We start from the raw sequence: 14,954 nt of genomic DNA on the forward strand, positions 1-14,954 counted from the left end.
CAAGCAGCAGTTCACAGATTTCAGCCACACTAAACATGTTAGTGATTGGGCTGTGTCCTCCGACGACCTGTGTCACTAATCCTGAGACCCGTTGTTTGCACCTGGCTTCACTGCAGAAAACACGAAATTACTGGGAAACTAGAAAATAAGTGCAAAAAGAAAAGAAAACAGGGCAACGGGCTTGTGTTACGGCAGGTACTGAGGCTGCCTTCCAATGCAGAGGTTGCCTGCAGAAGCCTGGTTGCTGAGGGCTGCTCTCTCTTTTTCCCCCTTCTGCAGAGATGTTAGGGCGTATTAGCACCCAGGTGGGACCTCCTCACTCACCTTCTAGAGTCGCTTCACCTGTCACCATTGCCACGAGACCTGCCCTGGCCTTTAAATCTAAAAGAGCAGGCATGCCCACACCCTGCCAGTGCCACTGGTGGATGCCCAGGGCTCTGAGCTGACTGCCCCGCCCTCTGACCTCTGACATGCTTTGTGTTTCACTATCTGTTCATAGCCTCTCCCATTAGAATGTGAGTTCCCTGAGGGCAGGGGTGTCTGTCTTAGCTATTCTGTATCCCCAGGCCCTAGAAGAGCCTAGTGCAGGGAAGTGCTCAGTGAGTATCTGGTGAGTGGAGGGTGGCTGCATCCAAATGCCACTGATACGCTGCGATGAGCCTCTCAAACTTGGGAGGTACCAGCTTCCAGGTGAAAGGGCCTCCTCTGGAGTCAAAGGGCCTGGGAGCGCCTCTCATCAGCTGTGTGACCCAGGCCGATCACCTAAGATCTCCGTGCTTCAGATCAGGAGAGCACTTGCCTCAGAGTTGACACAGGGAAGCGGTGGGTGCTCTGCCCGGGGCAGGAAAGCATACAGCAATGTTAGCCGTGAACAGGTCGTTACGGGCAGGCCAATGTGACAGGTGTCCCTTCCTCGGAAGTGAACAAGCAGGAGACCCGATGCAGTGGGGGTGAGGGAAGGGCTCCCTGGGGAGTGACAACTAAGCTGAAACATGACGGAGGATGAGATCTGGGGTGGGGTACCACTGATACCAACGGAACACACACATACGGGTGAGTGTTCGATTGGCATAAATCAAACACAACGTAGTTTTCAAGGACACAGCTACATCTAAAATTACTTGAGGAGAAGCACTGAGCTTCTTTAGCCATGTAAAAAGTTAAAGAAATAAAGCATTAAGTGAAAGAAGGAGAATGAGATTTAGAATACAAGACCATTTATGCAAGTCAAACGCATTCATCACATGTTTAAGAAAAAAAATAAACTGTTGTTTAAGGACACAGATGTGCCTATACCTTATTTAAAAGCAATAGTCAGAAGCAGTAAACTCGACGCACATGTAACTGGGGTTAAACTGGAAGTGTTGAGTGAAGAAAGCCAGAAACGGGTGAGATTCGAGGCAGAGTAACATTTATGCAAGTCAGATACAGTGCCACAACCGTCATGCAATTTTAAGGATACAAGTACATTTAAGCAAGCATATCAGTAGGACACGTATATAGTCAGTATGTATGAGTGGGTACCCATGGTTGAGTAAAGGAAGATGGGATAATAAAGGGGGCAAAATGAGAGGCTCAACACGAACCATCAACACAGCATGCTCGGAACTGAGAAGACACACAGACTCGATGCTGTTCACTGGAGAGTTTTCTCTCTTTCCACTCTCCCAGGGCTTCTGCAGACAGCTCCTGAGACACTGCTGAAGTCTGAGTCTCTGTTTGAACTTCAAGTTTGCACATCAGATGTGATACCCCACCATCTCCTGAATGGCTCCTCTTGGGGTAGCTCTCCTGCCCCAAGCCTACACCACAGCTTGAATCCCGAGCTCTGGACCTGCAGAGCTGCCCTGAGTCTAGTTGTCCACTGTCCACATACTCAGCAGCACCTCCCTTTACAGCCAACAGCCCCTCTGTCCTTGGTGCTGAACCGCGCACCCACCCGCACCCTCCGTATCCCCACTGCCCTCTGTCCTTGGTGCTGAACCACACCACCCAAACACTTCCGGTTTTATCCCACTGTCCTTGGTGCTGAACATCTAAAACAGAACTAGCAAGATCTTCTTCACACGCAGAAGAGAGGGAAGTGTGGACACCAGAGGCCAGTGTTGCCAGATACCGAGGCAAAGCCCAGGCCTAACTGCTCAGGTTAACCATGTATCCCTGTGGGAGTGAATGAATCATGGCGTCCTGCACACCTTGAGCATTTTCTACAGGCCAGGCTCTGTGCTGAGTGCTGTGCACCCAACTCCCTCGAATCCTTCCACCTTGGGGTGGGCGCTAATAGGATCCCTGACACTGGAGGACACTGACACTTGTGGAAGTTAGGCTGCCCACCCAACAGCCTGCAGTGGTGGGGCCGGAGTCTAACCCCAGGCAGTGTGGCTCCAGAGCCCACGCTCTGGCCGGCTGGAATGGATGTAGAGCACATGCCTGAGAACTGCAGAGGCCAGAGGCTGCCTCCCCCTTTTCCGTCCCCTCTTGGGTTCTGAGCTTCTGCCCCACCTGCAGGGATGCTGGACCAGCACTGGGCTCTGCTGACCCCTAGACTCACTTCTGTTTCAGCTTCATGATCTCCTCGGTGTTGGGAAGGCAGTTTGTCCATGGCAGGGTCCCATAGAGCCACTTCAGCAAACAGTACCCCAGGGTCTGGAGATCACTGCGGCGGGAGGGCCCTGGGGAGGGAGGAAGGAACGTGGCCACTCAGGCAGACGTTCTGACACGCCCACCCTCATCATTTCTCTCACCAACTCAAGCATGTGCTCACACACGCAACCATCCAAACATACTGCCTCTCAACTGTTCACCCACTTTTCACTTGTCTATTCTCACTCTTTCACAAGGCAATTACTCATTCACTCCCTTGGTCATCTCTTCATCCCTGGTTTCACTAGCTCACTCCCTCACCTACTTGTCCTTCATTCATGAACCTATTTGTTCCGTGAATCCTCAGAGCCTTGGGTGACAAGCCCCTTCCCACATTTTTTTTTAGTATTTATTTAGCCGCACTGGGTTTTAACTGTGGCACGTGGGATCTTTGATCTTCATTGCTGCATGTGAACTCTTTAGTTGCAGCATCTGGGATCTAGTTCCCTGACCAGGGATGGAACCTGGGACCCCTGCATTGGGAGCATAGAGTCTTTGCTGCTGGACAACCAGGGAAGGCCTCCTTCCCATAGTCTTAAATTCCAGACAAGAGTTTGGTTGGGTCCTAGCCCTTGACAGTCCAGTGGAGAAATGTAACAAGGCATGAAGGTGCCTAGAAGGATGGCCACTGAAGTCAGCCTCACTTGGTAGACAAAGCAGACAGCGGGGTTTGGTTTTCTTTCACTTCCTGAATCACATGATTTAAACACTTCACATAAGCATTCAACAAACACTGCGAGCTGACTGTGTCGGACCCTCTACCACCGGGTGCTGGGGGCACAAGCACCATCCCGTCCCTGGGGGACTTAGCGTAATGGGAGGATGCAGGCAGGGACTTGGATGGCCATGGTTTCAGGGGGTTTTGGTGAGAGAGGCCAAGACCTCCTCAAGGCATCTCCTCAAAGTGTGCTCTTCTCTTCCCATGCACTTGCCCGGGATAATCTCACTCCTGTCCCTGGGCTTCAACTGACAACTTCTGAAATACCGCTGACATCTGGGTCTCCGTCTAGACCTCACTGGTGTGCTGCAGAGATGGATAGTCAATAGTTTACTACTGTGTATCAGCAGCCCCTCCTGGATGACATCGGGGCCCCTCTCGCCTTCTAAGTCCACACAGGTCCTGAACGTGACCCTGGGGACCTGCAGGGCTTCCTGGCAGTCCACTGCTTGCTGGCCTCAGTGCTGCCCCACAGCGCCTGAAGCGCGGGGACGCTGTCCATGGTTCTGACCCCCACCACGGCTCCCCACCTTAGTGTGACTCCTGCGTTTGGCCACCTGCTGTCCATGGCTGTGACAACTGGGAGCTGTCCTTGTCTGAGAAGCATGTCTCCAAGCTCCTGAACCCCTCCTCTGGCCTCTTACCACATCCCTTGTGCAGGTCCATGCTAATGAACTCCAGGTTCCCCTCATGTGGGCTCCTGCTGCCTTCGGTGTAGGCCACGTGTCTGCCACCTGGCGAATAGCGGAAGGTGAAGCCATAGCCTGCCAGAGTCACCTGTGTGCACGTGGGGAGAAGCCATACAGTTTGAAGATTAGGAATCTGTATTCTGGAGTCAGAGATTTCAATTGTGGGTGCAATTTGAAACAACCCAATGCCAAACAGTACAGGAGGATGTGGAAAGAACCCAAACCAGTCATTCCCATCACTGCTCAGTCCCAGTTCCCAGAAGTAACCACTAGTAGCTTCTCATATGCTCATTTTCTTTAAATAATCAGCAAACGCACGTGGATAAGGAGGACGCTCTAATTTTCCACAGAGGGATTGCACCGTACCTCCTGTTGGGCACACAGCTTTCTGTACTTTAACAGTGTATTAACTGCAGAGCCAGACAGACCAGACTCCAGTGCCAGCTTGGCCCATTAGTGCCCATACAGCTCTGGGGAAATTATGAAACTCTCTGTGCTTTGATTTCTCTATTGGTTAAATGAAGATAATCATAGTCCTTACCTTGCAGGGCTGTGAGGAGGCTTAACTGAGTTTAAAACACAAAGTGCTTAGCCACCAGACACACAGTTAGCCACACTGGCTTTCTAACGGCTACCTCTTATTCTGCTGAATGGAGAGGGGACACCTGTTGACTTTGTCCATGTGAGACCTAGATTTTTCTGGTCACAGTTTGTGATGGTTACTTTTATACATCAACCCGACTGGGCCACACGGTGCCTAGACATGTCACCAAAGGTTAATCTGGGTGTGTCTGTGAGGGTGTGACTGGAATGGATGGTAGACTGCCCTCTCTAGTGTGTGGGCCTCATCTCATCAGTTGAAGAACAGAACACAAAGGCTTAAGTGAAAGGGAATGCCCCTTGCCTGTCCACTTGAGCTGAACATCAGCATTTTCCTGCCTTTGGGTTTGAACAGAGATACCAACTCTTCTCAGGTCTCGAGTCTGCCAGCTTTCAGACTGGAACTCACACAGGTTTCTTCAGGCCTTTGGACTCTGACTAGAAGCACACCATTAGCTTTCCTGTTCTCCAGCTGCCAACTGCAGATCTAGGGACTCTGAGCTTTTTGAATTTGAGTCAAATTCTTATAGTGTGTCTCTCTCTCTGTATATATATATACACATACATATATATATGTATGTATAGACACACACACACACACACATTCTGTTGGTTCTTTCTTTTCTTTTTGGCCTCCTGCTATGTGGGATCTTAGTTGTCTGACCAGGGATCAAACCCATGACCCCTGTATTGGAAGCTCAGGGTCTTAACCACTGGACTAACAGAGAAGTTCTGGTTTTGCCTAATATGGTTCTAGGATTTTTCTCTCAGACCACCCCTCTCCAACTCTCAGTTTAAGTGACTGAGGTGAGGCTCACCCAATCCATCTCCACTGGGGTTGCTAAATGGAGGGGATTTAAGCCTCATTTGCTGGTGGTTATTTTGTCCCCATAGCAAAGAGGGACTGCCTGATAATGAGCAATGCAAACACAAGAAGAGCCCAGAGACGGAAGATCCAGTTTCCTAATGACAGGGTCTGAATTTTTAGAATCAGCCATGCCTGAAGCCAGTGAAGTCCTGGATTTTTTCACTCCAAGGAGCAATAAATTGTACCTTCCTTTTTTTAAACTAACCCTTTTTTTTTTTTGCTTAAGGCATGTTAAATTTGGTGTCTATCATTAGCAAGAGTAATTATGATTCACTTTAAATACTAATCAATGCGCCATCAGGAGTATATATTGAGGTTTTCCCATTTTACTGTCAGAATCAGTGCTGTCAGGAACACTTTGTATGTGTATCTTTTTCTTCCTTATTTTTGGCTGCATCAGGTCTTAGCTGCGGCACTCGGGATCCTCTTCGCAGTATGAGGGATCTTTCGTTTGGGGCTTCTCTCTTGTTGTGGTGCATGGGCTGAGTTGCCCTGAGGCATGTGTGATCTCTGCTCCCTGACCAGGGACTGAACCTGTGTCCCCTGCATTGGAAGGCGGATTCTTAACCACTGGACTACCAGGGAAGTCCCTGTAATATATCTTTGAAAACATGGAATGGATAAATTCCTCACAGAGGAACCAGCAGATCCAAAAACTTATGCAGTTAGCTCCATCAATCTTGCACAACCAAATGACCGTTGGCGGGCTCTGCTACCCAGGTCCGCTGCTACCTCCCACCCTGACAACTGGCAAGGGAGGGGCCCTCTTCTGTGCACTGACTACCTGTGGAAATGGTGACCAGTTAGTGTGAAATGGATGCTTAGCAAATGTTAGGTACTGTATTTGAACCAATAAACGTGAATCCTGCAAAACACAGAACAAAAATCCATATACATTTAAAATTTTGACTGCTATAAGAAATTACCTTCCAAAAAGTTCGCCCAAGTACACTTCCAATAAGTAAAGAATTGCTGTTTCCTCACACCCTTATCAGCAAGAGATTTTTTTTTTAAATTTTGTCTACCCGAAAGGTAAAAGTAGTAGTGTATTTTAATTTCCATAATTACTAGAATCTAATAATAATTGCGGGAGATTGAACATTTTTTCATACATTTAACTGACCTGTGGATTCCTTTCTCTATGAACTGCTTTTCCTACCCTTTGTCCATTTTTCTACTAAGTGGCTTATCTCTCCTCATTTACTCGAAGAAGCACTTTATACACGATGGATAGCAATTCTTTGTCTGCAATAAGCATTGTGAAATAAACACAGGTTTTAAGATAGGCGAGCCCGGGAGCCCAGAGAGCCCCCAGGGAGGGCAAGGATCTGGCAGTTACCTGGCACAGGTTCTCTGGATTCACAAAGATATTCTCAGCTGTCACGTTGCCATGAACGTATTCATTCTCGTGGAGGAACTCCAGGGCATCCAGCTAGGGGAGGAAAGCAAGCCTTTCTGTGAGAAGTGCTGATAACACAGAGGCTCTGATGCGAAGCCCTGGAAGGAAACCCCACTGTTGGGCCTGGGGTCACGAGGTCCTGCTTGTCATGGGGGTGGTAACATTGGTCGATTGCCTGTGTGTGTGCTCAGCTGCTTCGTCATTTCCAAGTCTTTCCACCCCATGGACCGTAGCCTCCTCTGTCCATGGGATTCTCCAGGCAAGAATACTGGAGTGGGTTGCCATGCCCTCCTCCAGGGCATCTTCCCAACTAGAGATCGAACCTGTGTCTCCTGAGTCTCCTGCATTGGCAGGCGGACTCTATGCCCACTGAGCCACCCGGGAAGCCCCAGTGATAGATTGGGCCTGACTAATTCTGAGTGAAGCATTTGGCTGCCTGCCGTGACAGCGCACCTAAGAATGTCTTAGAAGACATTAGGGTTCTGAAAAATTCAGTATTAAAGCTGATATCTCATTTTCCATCGATCTCTTGTATATACTGGGTTGGCCAAAAGTTTGTTTGTCCTCAAGCCGGTACAGGAAAACCTGTATTAACTTTTGGACCAACTCATTATTTCTTAGTTGACTGAAATCTCTGGAGGGGAAAAAGTTGGTTACTTACTGACCCTTGCAAACAACAAAAAAAAAAACCAACACTCATATATACCAAAGAGGTTTTCTCATTTGTCCAAAGAAGCAGAAATACATTTAGTTGAGCACTTCGTATTTTTATTTCTAGCCCTGACTTTTCCACTGAGCTCCAATTGCATATATTGAACCCCCAGGTGCTTGCCGCATCTTGACTGCAACCCCCTTGACTCCAAGGCTTAACTGCCTGCCCCATTCTGCTGCTTCCACAGACACTCCGTCCCCACAGCCCAGCTCCTCCTCAGGCCTGGTCCCCTCTCGTGCCCGCCTCACTCAGCCTCCACCGCACCCTCCCCAGCCGTCCCCACGTGGCCCACGGGGTCCTTCTATACCCAGAGCTGACGCTGCTCCTCCCCTGTCCTCAGTCCTCACGTGGGTTCCTGGTGCCCTTGGGACAGGAGTCCCGCCCCTCAGCTTGGTGTTCAAGGCCCTGGGTCCTCTGGTCACTGCTGAGCCTCCATACCAACCGCAGCTCCTGCCTTCCACCCTCGACACATCACATGGCCAACACTGCGTGTCGTACCTTGGGGACCCATCCCGCCAGCTGTTTGTTTATAGTTCTCATTTATTTTTATTTATCTTTGGCTGCCCTGGGTCTTCACTGCTGTGTGAGGGCTTTCACTGCTTGTGGCAGGCGAGGGATCCTGCTCGCTGCAGTGCCCAGGCTTCTCACTGCGGCGGCTTCTCTTGTTGCGGAGCACAGGCTCTAAGGCGCGGGCTCAGTAGCTGCGGTGCGCGGGCTTAGCTGCCCCGCACGGCATCTGGGATCTTCCCGGACCAGGATCAAAATGTCCCCTGCACCGGCAGATGGATTCTTCGCCACTGTGCTACCAGGGAAGTCACTATGTGTGCATTCGGCTCTTCCAGGTCTCACGTGTGGTAAACAGGATCTTCATTGTCGCATGCGGGGTCTTTAGTTGCGGCATGCGAACTCTTAGTTGCAATATGTGGGATCTAGTTCCTGGAGCAGGGATTGAACCCGGGGGTGGGCCCCCAGCATTGGGAGGGAGGAGCCTTAGCCACTTGACCACCAGGGAAGTCCCTCCTCCAGCAGTTTAAGTTAGGTCCTCTTCTCCGTCACAGCATGAGGACACTTCTATCCAGAGCACTTTTCAGTATTGGTGCAACCGTGGCTTAAACTCACCCTGTCCCAGCAGACATAGAAACCATGTCTGTGCTGGCCCGCACTGCACTCCCAGGCCCTGGGACGGTGTCTGACACTCAGCAGGGACAGGATAAATATTTCATGGAAGGATAGATGAGGAAGGAACGAATGACAGATGTCCTGTGCGCTCTCCCCCACACGAGCCTTTGCCTAAGCTACCTCCTTGGGCTGGAACGCTCTCCCCATGCATTTCCACTCCCACTCTACCCAGCCCCTTGCTATTCCCTGCTCTTGGCTCAGAAATAAACTCCACCAGGAAGCACAGCCAAACCCCTCAATTTAGGCTGGGACCCTTCCTCCAACTCCCACAGCCTCCTGAACATCCCTCATAGCAATACTTATCGCTCTGGTTCTACTGGTCTGGGGTTCAGCGGTGCCAGTCACCCTGCTTGCCCCAGTGCCCAGCAGAGGGAGATGCGGGCTGAATGTGTCAAACAGCAAACCGACTGATAAACTAGGACCCAGGGCACCATGCCCTGGATGGGAGCCTGAGATCCTCTAGTACCTACCAGCCGGCAGGCCATCTGGAACACACACCTCACCGACATCACGTGCTTCGGGAAGTCATCCAGGATTGACTGAAGGCTCCTCCCCAGGATGGGAAACACCAAGAACCTAGAAGACACGGGTGTCCCAGGAGGTGGGAGAGAGGACTGGGGTGGGGACAGAGTATAGTTTACCAAGGAGAGACTGTGGCTGGGGACTACCAGGTCCCAGTCTAGGGTAAGATGAAGGGTTGGATGGGTGGGGGATCGGTCTGGCTCAAAGCTGGGGGAGGAAGGCAGTGACTAACTGGCCAGTGGCTCCAGGGTCCCAGCCATGCCTGGGCATGAGACAGAGAGACAGGAAGCAGCCCGAAGCGAGTGCCAAGTGAAGTGACTCACCTGTACTTGTCCTGGTGAATGCCGAAACCAATGCAGGTGGGGATGGCCAGCTGGGGGATTGAGTACAGCTTCTTCCACTTGTTTACTGCGGGAGACAGGGGCCTGAGAGGTCAGGGCCCATCTGGCCCCACACCCACAGTGGACCACAGCCCATTCTGAGACTTGAAGCAGAATGCACCTGAGTCCCGGCCAGACCCTGGGTCTCCCTCCTGGTTGGAGACATTGCTTCTGTGGGTGGGTGAGGGCTAGGGGGGCAACGATGGGGGGGGGTGTGAACGTGGTTTTGAGAAAGCACTGACAAATCTGGAGTGAGTGGAAGGGGTAGAGTGACCATGTAACCCATGAAATCTCACTCAGAGAGCTAATGAGATCGGGAGAAGTCTATTAACTGGTCACTGAGTCACTAGATTTCTGACCACCTTTCAGGATCTCAGTTGGATGGCAGAGATGGAGCAGTGTGCTGATGAAAGTTTAATAACTGGTTGTTCAGGAAAACAATAGCCCTGATTTGTGTTTGTGGATTTCCGTGGTGTAAACGCTTCCCAGTACAGCCAATTACAAGCTACCAACGTGGTATCACCGAAGATGAAGAGCTGGGCAGAGAGGCAGTAGCGTGCCCTTATATGGTATTTCCACCACACGGATACAGTGAATGGAAGCAACCTCGAGAGTACAGATAATAGGGACTTCCCTGGTGGTCCAGTGGTTAGGGCTCCGAGCATTCACTGCCAGGGTCCGGTTCAATTCCCGGTCAGGGAACTAAGATCCCACATGCCACACAGTCTGGCCAAAAAAAAGCACAGATTATAGATGACAGGTAATGGAAAATGTAGACAAATAATAAGGAAGTGATAAACTTTGAGTGTGTATTACCCTTGCTCCTCTCTTTTTTACATGTTATTTATCTCTGGCTGGGCGGGATCGTGGTTGCTGTGAGGCCTTTCCTCTGGTTGTGGCGAGCTGGGGCTACTGTTTTATGTGGAGCACAGGCTCTACAGTGCGGACTTCAGTAGTTGCGGTTCCCGGGCTCCAGAGCGCAGGCTCAGCAGTGGCGGTGCATGGGCTTAGATGCTCTATAGCATGTGGGATCCTCCTGGGTCAGGGATCAAACCTGCATCTCCTGCATTGGCAGGCGGATTCTTTACCACTGAGTCACCAGGGAAGCCCACTCTTGTTCTCAATCTGACTGTAAATTGATATGATTGATTATTATTTATTTGGCTGCGCCAGGTCTTAGTTGCGGCCTGGGGATTCCGAGTTGAAGTGCAGCATTCAAACTCTTAGATGCGGCCTGCAGGATCTAGCTTCCTGACTAGGGACTGAACCTGGGTCCCGTCCACTGGGAGTGCAGTCTTAACCACTGGACCACCAGGGAAGTCTCTGGTACATTAGTTTATGACGGCTGTGTTTTAATAACTGGCTTACAGTATTTCTGAAAATGTAATACTCGGCTCTCAAGAGCTGGGACGATGAGCCAGCCTCAGGCCACGTCTGTTGTCTGTCCTCTGAGGCCCGAGGGGTGATGCGAGCAAACCTGGGCCTTGAATTTCATCCCCACCCTTCCCACACCTTCAGGGAGAAGCCAGTTGTTCTGACCAAGCTGGTACCTCCAAACTCACCCCACTTGCCCACTTCCCTGAGGAATACCTTGCAAAGGCTTGGCAGCCCGCTGGAAGAAGTTCTGTTCGTTGAACAAGCGCCCATCCTTGGCATCCTAGTGGGGGAGGGGAGGGGAAAAGGCTGTCATACTGGAATCTCATAGGCAAGGGCTCCCAGATCATCACTGGCCGTGGATCGTCTCAGGGGAATGCCAGCAACACCCTAGGTTGCTTCATGTGACCACGTATCAGAGACTTTGAGTTACTGCCTAGGTTCCTTTTCTTTTATGACAGGATCCACAAGTTTTCCCTAGATACAGGCCCTTCAGCTAAACACTACATTTTTCCAGTCTCCCTTGCAGTGAGGAATGGCCACATGACCAAGTTCTGGCCATTGGGGATGTGAGCAGAAGAGAGACGGGCAACTTTCAGGTTATGCTCTTAAAGGGCTAGGGCAGGTTCTCCCCTTTCTCTTCTCCTGTTCCAATTGGCTGGAATGCAGATGAGATGGTAGGAGCTGGAGCAGCCATTTCAGCCCATGAGATGATTATAGGTTGAAGGTCTTGCAGCAACAGGAGAGAAGGAAACTAACCCCTTGTTTATGGAACCACCATATCAGCCCTGGGCCACTGCCCCAGACTTTTAAGTGAAAGAGCAATAAAATATTATTTTTGTGTAAGCCATTATTAACATGGGGTCACTTTTCCCAAGCAGTCAACCCAAATACTTTGATTAAATACAACTAGTAAAGCTGGGTTCTTAAGAGCACAGGATCAAAGAGAGCTGGATTCAAACCCCAGCTCTGATATTCATTCATTCTTTCTATAAAGTACCTATTATGTGCCTAGTATTCTTTTGGGTATTGGTGATACAGCAGTGAACAAAGCAACCTGCCCACTGGTGCCCCTGGGCAAGTGACCAAGATTTTATTTTCTCACCTGTTAAATGGGGGAACACGGCGACTATCCTAAAGGTCTGATTATGAACCAGGGTCGGGCACAGAACAAGCTCTCAGCAAGCAGGTGCTATTACTCATCTGCAAGTCTGGCTCCGGAGCCCTCACTCGAAATCACTCACAGGGCCTCCATCTAGATCCTAGGGAGGGCATCTGAACTAGCTGTCCCAGTTTTTGGGTGCTTGTGCAGATCACACGGCCAGAAAACATCCGAGTCAGGTCTCGGGAACGGACCTGACTGCAGCCATGTCGGAGAGCCCAAGGCCAGAGGAAGATGTGCCCCGCCCAAGGCCCCTGAGCCCCTGCTGGCCCAGGCTGTGCTCTTTGGCCCGTCCAGCCCAGCCCAGCCCTCCCCTCCCCTCTCCTCCCCTCGGGGCTGCCCACCCGACCCGGGCCCACTCACTAGTTTAAGTGAGAATCTTTGTTTCTGGGGACTTGACTCGCTGCCAGTGGTGGAGTCAGACTCAGCTGTGGACGGACAAAATGAGGGAGGTTATCATCTGCAGGGAAGATGAGGGTCACTGTCCTCCGAGTAACGAGCAGCAGTTGTGGTTAACGAGTTCCCATGGGGTCAAGTGCATTCTCAACTTTCAAGACCTGAACCTTCTCATTTTCAAACAGCTTCTTTCTTTCTACCTCCTTCTGTCTCTAATACACAGCTGTGCACACTTGTGGGTTCCCCTAGCGAATCCCTGAGCCTGGGGGGTGATCCTGAAGCCCCTGACTCAGCCGCTGTATGCATGTGTCTGCATATACGGGTGTGGCTGAACCACACTGACTCCATCAGGGCCATCTTAGGCCCACTCTTCTGCCCGCTCCCCTTTCTTAGCCACTGAGCTTTTGCTTATGAGGAGTGTACCCAAACCAGCTGCATTACTCATTAACTTTAACTCTTTGCTTCCTCTGAAAACTGGAAGAAGGCCTTCTGCTGACACAGATGGTTCATGAGGAGTAATGGTCATGAGATCCCTGGGGGAGGAAGCCCCTGGTTCCTGTTGGCCTAGACGTACTTCTCCCTCAGTAGTCAGACTCTACCTTTAGCTTCGTCCCCTTTAATTCCCTCTGCACCCCTCTGGCAAAACAGAGTGCACTTGCAAATGCTTCCAGATTGCTGACCACCGAATCCTATCCATATGTAAGTTACTCGCGATGATCTTCATAACTGAACTTTATGTTCCTTGCGTTTTTTTGGCTGCATTCGGTCTCAGTTGCCACACTCTGACTCTCTAGTTGTGGTGTGTGGGCTCGGAAGTTGCGGGCTTAGCTGCCCCGTGGCACGTGGGTTCGTAGTTCCCAGACCAGGGATCGAACCCGCATCCTCGGCATTGGAAGGTGGCTATCTTAACCACTGGACCAATAGGGAAGTCCCTCCACTTTGTTTTTTGTCTTTTTTAAATCTCAAGGTTCCTTCTCAGGTCAGGGGATACTATTCATTATTCCTGTCTTTGACCACTATATAAGCTCCCTCCCCTTGGGGGAGGGCCCCTGCAGCAGCCTTCAGCCCCTCAGGGATCCCCTGAGCTCCAAGTCCCGGGGCGGCCCATATGCAAAGGCTGATGGCAGGGGATAGGAAGGCCCAGCGGTGGTGGCCTAGCACAGAACCATGCTGAAGGACCACTTCTGCTCCAAAGCCCAGAGCTCCAGCTGAGCCCCACCCGCCCCCCACCCCTTTCTCCGGCTGCCTCACCCACTTCCTTCCCTTAGCATCTTTAGGTGTCGATCTCCCCCTGGGGCACTTCCTCTAAACATTCTTCAAGCTCGGCCCTTTCCACTTAATGACAGACCCTGCAGTCTCCTGTCCTGGCACACATTGTTTGCTTTAAGGCTCCTGACAGCCCAGGGAAGGTCTGTGTGCTCAGTCGCCTCAGACTCTTCTGCGACCCCTTGGCAGACTGTGGCTGCCAGGCTCCTCTGTCCATGGGGTTTTTTAGGCAAGGATACTGGAGTGAGTTGCCATTTCCTCCTCCAGGGGATCTTTCTGACCCAGGGATCAAACCAGAGTCTTTCTACTACCATAAAATTATGCTGGTTGTTGTTAGCTATATTAAACATATATATAGGCTGCATTGGGTCTTAGTTTCAGTATGCAGGCTCAGCTGCTCTGCGGCATGTGTGATCTTAGTTCCAGGGGTAGAACCCACGTCCCATGCACCGGAACCGGTTTTAACCAGTGGACCACCAGGGAAGTTCTCACTCTTGTTTTTAAAAAAAGAAAGAAAAGGAAAATTTTGTCTGAGCCAAATCTGAGGATTACAAGCGGGGAAGAGCATCTCAGAAAGCTCTGAGAACTGTTCCGTGTTCCCACTTCACGGATGAGACCAGAGAGCTGAAGCTTAGAGAGGCCACGTGACACGGGAGGCTCTGTGCCAGGCAGATCTGGGTTCAAGCCCGGGCCCCCCGTCAACTCTGTGTGACTAGGTGTCACACAGGCTAACCCCCTCTGGGCCTCTCTGCTCCACGTCAGTAAAGCAGGAATACTGCAGCTCATCCCAGAGAGTGGATGGAATGGTTCAGAGGGCAGGAACAACAGTGGTACAAATGAGCAGGAATCACAGCCAACTTCATTTTTTTTTTTTCCTGGCTGTGCTGCATGGCTTGTGAGATTAGTTCTATGACCAGGGACTGAACCTGGGCCCTCAGCAGTGAGAATGCAGAGTCCTAACCACTGGACCGCCAGGGAATCCCTCAGTGGCACCTTCTTTTTTTTAACGTTTATTTTTTTTATTTGGCTGTGCCAGCTCTCAGCTG

The 14,954-nt window shown here is 50.8% G+C and overlaps 1 protein-coding gene across 1 annotated transcript in view; it reads right to left on the bottom strand.

Moving 5' to 3' along the window:
• VRK3 (VRK serine/threonine kinase 3) overlaps window positions 1–14,954 on the bottom strand; it is a 36,909-nt gene that overhangs the window by 7,045 nt on the left and 14,910 nt on the right. Inside the window, exons 7-13 of the mRNA XM_052655707.1 lie at window positions 12,610–12,674; window positions 11,301–11,367; window positions 9,654–9,738; window positions 9,279–9,384; window positions 6,858–6,950; window positions 4,006–4,138; window positions 2,552–2,672 (exon numbers count right to left, since the gene is read on the bottom strand). Of these exons, the coding sequence (XP_052511667.1) occupies window positions 2,552–2,672; window positions 4,006–4,138; window positions 6,858–6,950; window positions 9,279–9,384; window positions 9,654–9,738; window positions 11,301–11,367; window positions 12,610–12,674 (670 nt within the window). The remainder of the gene's footprint in view (window positions 1–2,551; window positions 2,673–4,005; window positions 4,139–6,857; window positions 6,951–9,278; window positions 9,385–9,653; window positions 9,739–11,300; window positions 11,368–12,609; window positions 12,675–14,954) is intronic.

This window comes from Budorcas taxicolor, chromosome 18 (genome assembly GCF_023091745.1).
Source record: "Budorcas taxicolor isolate Tak-1 chromosome 18, Takin1.1, whole genome shotgun sequence".
In the NCBI taxonomy this organism is placed as follows: domain Eukaryota; kingdom Metazoa; phylum Chordata; class Mammalia; order Artiodactyla; family Bovidae; genus Budorcas; species Budorcas taxicolor.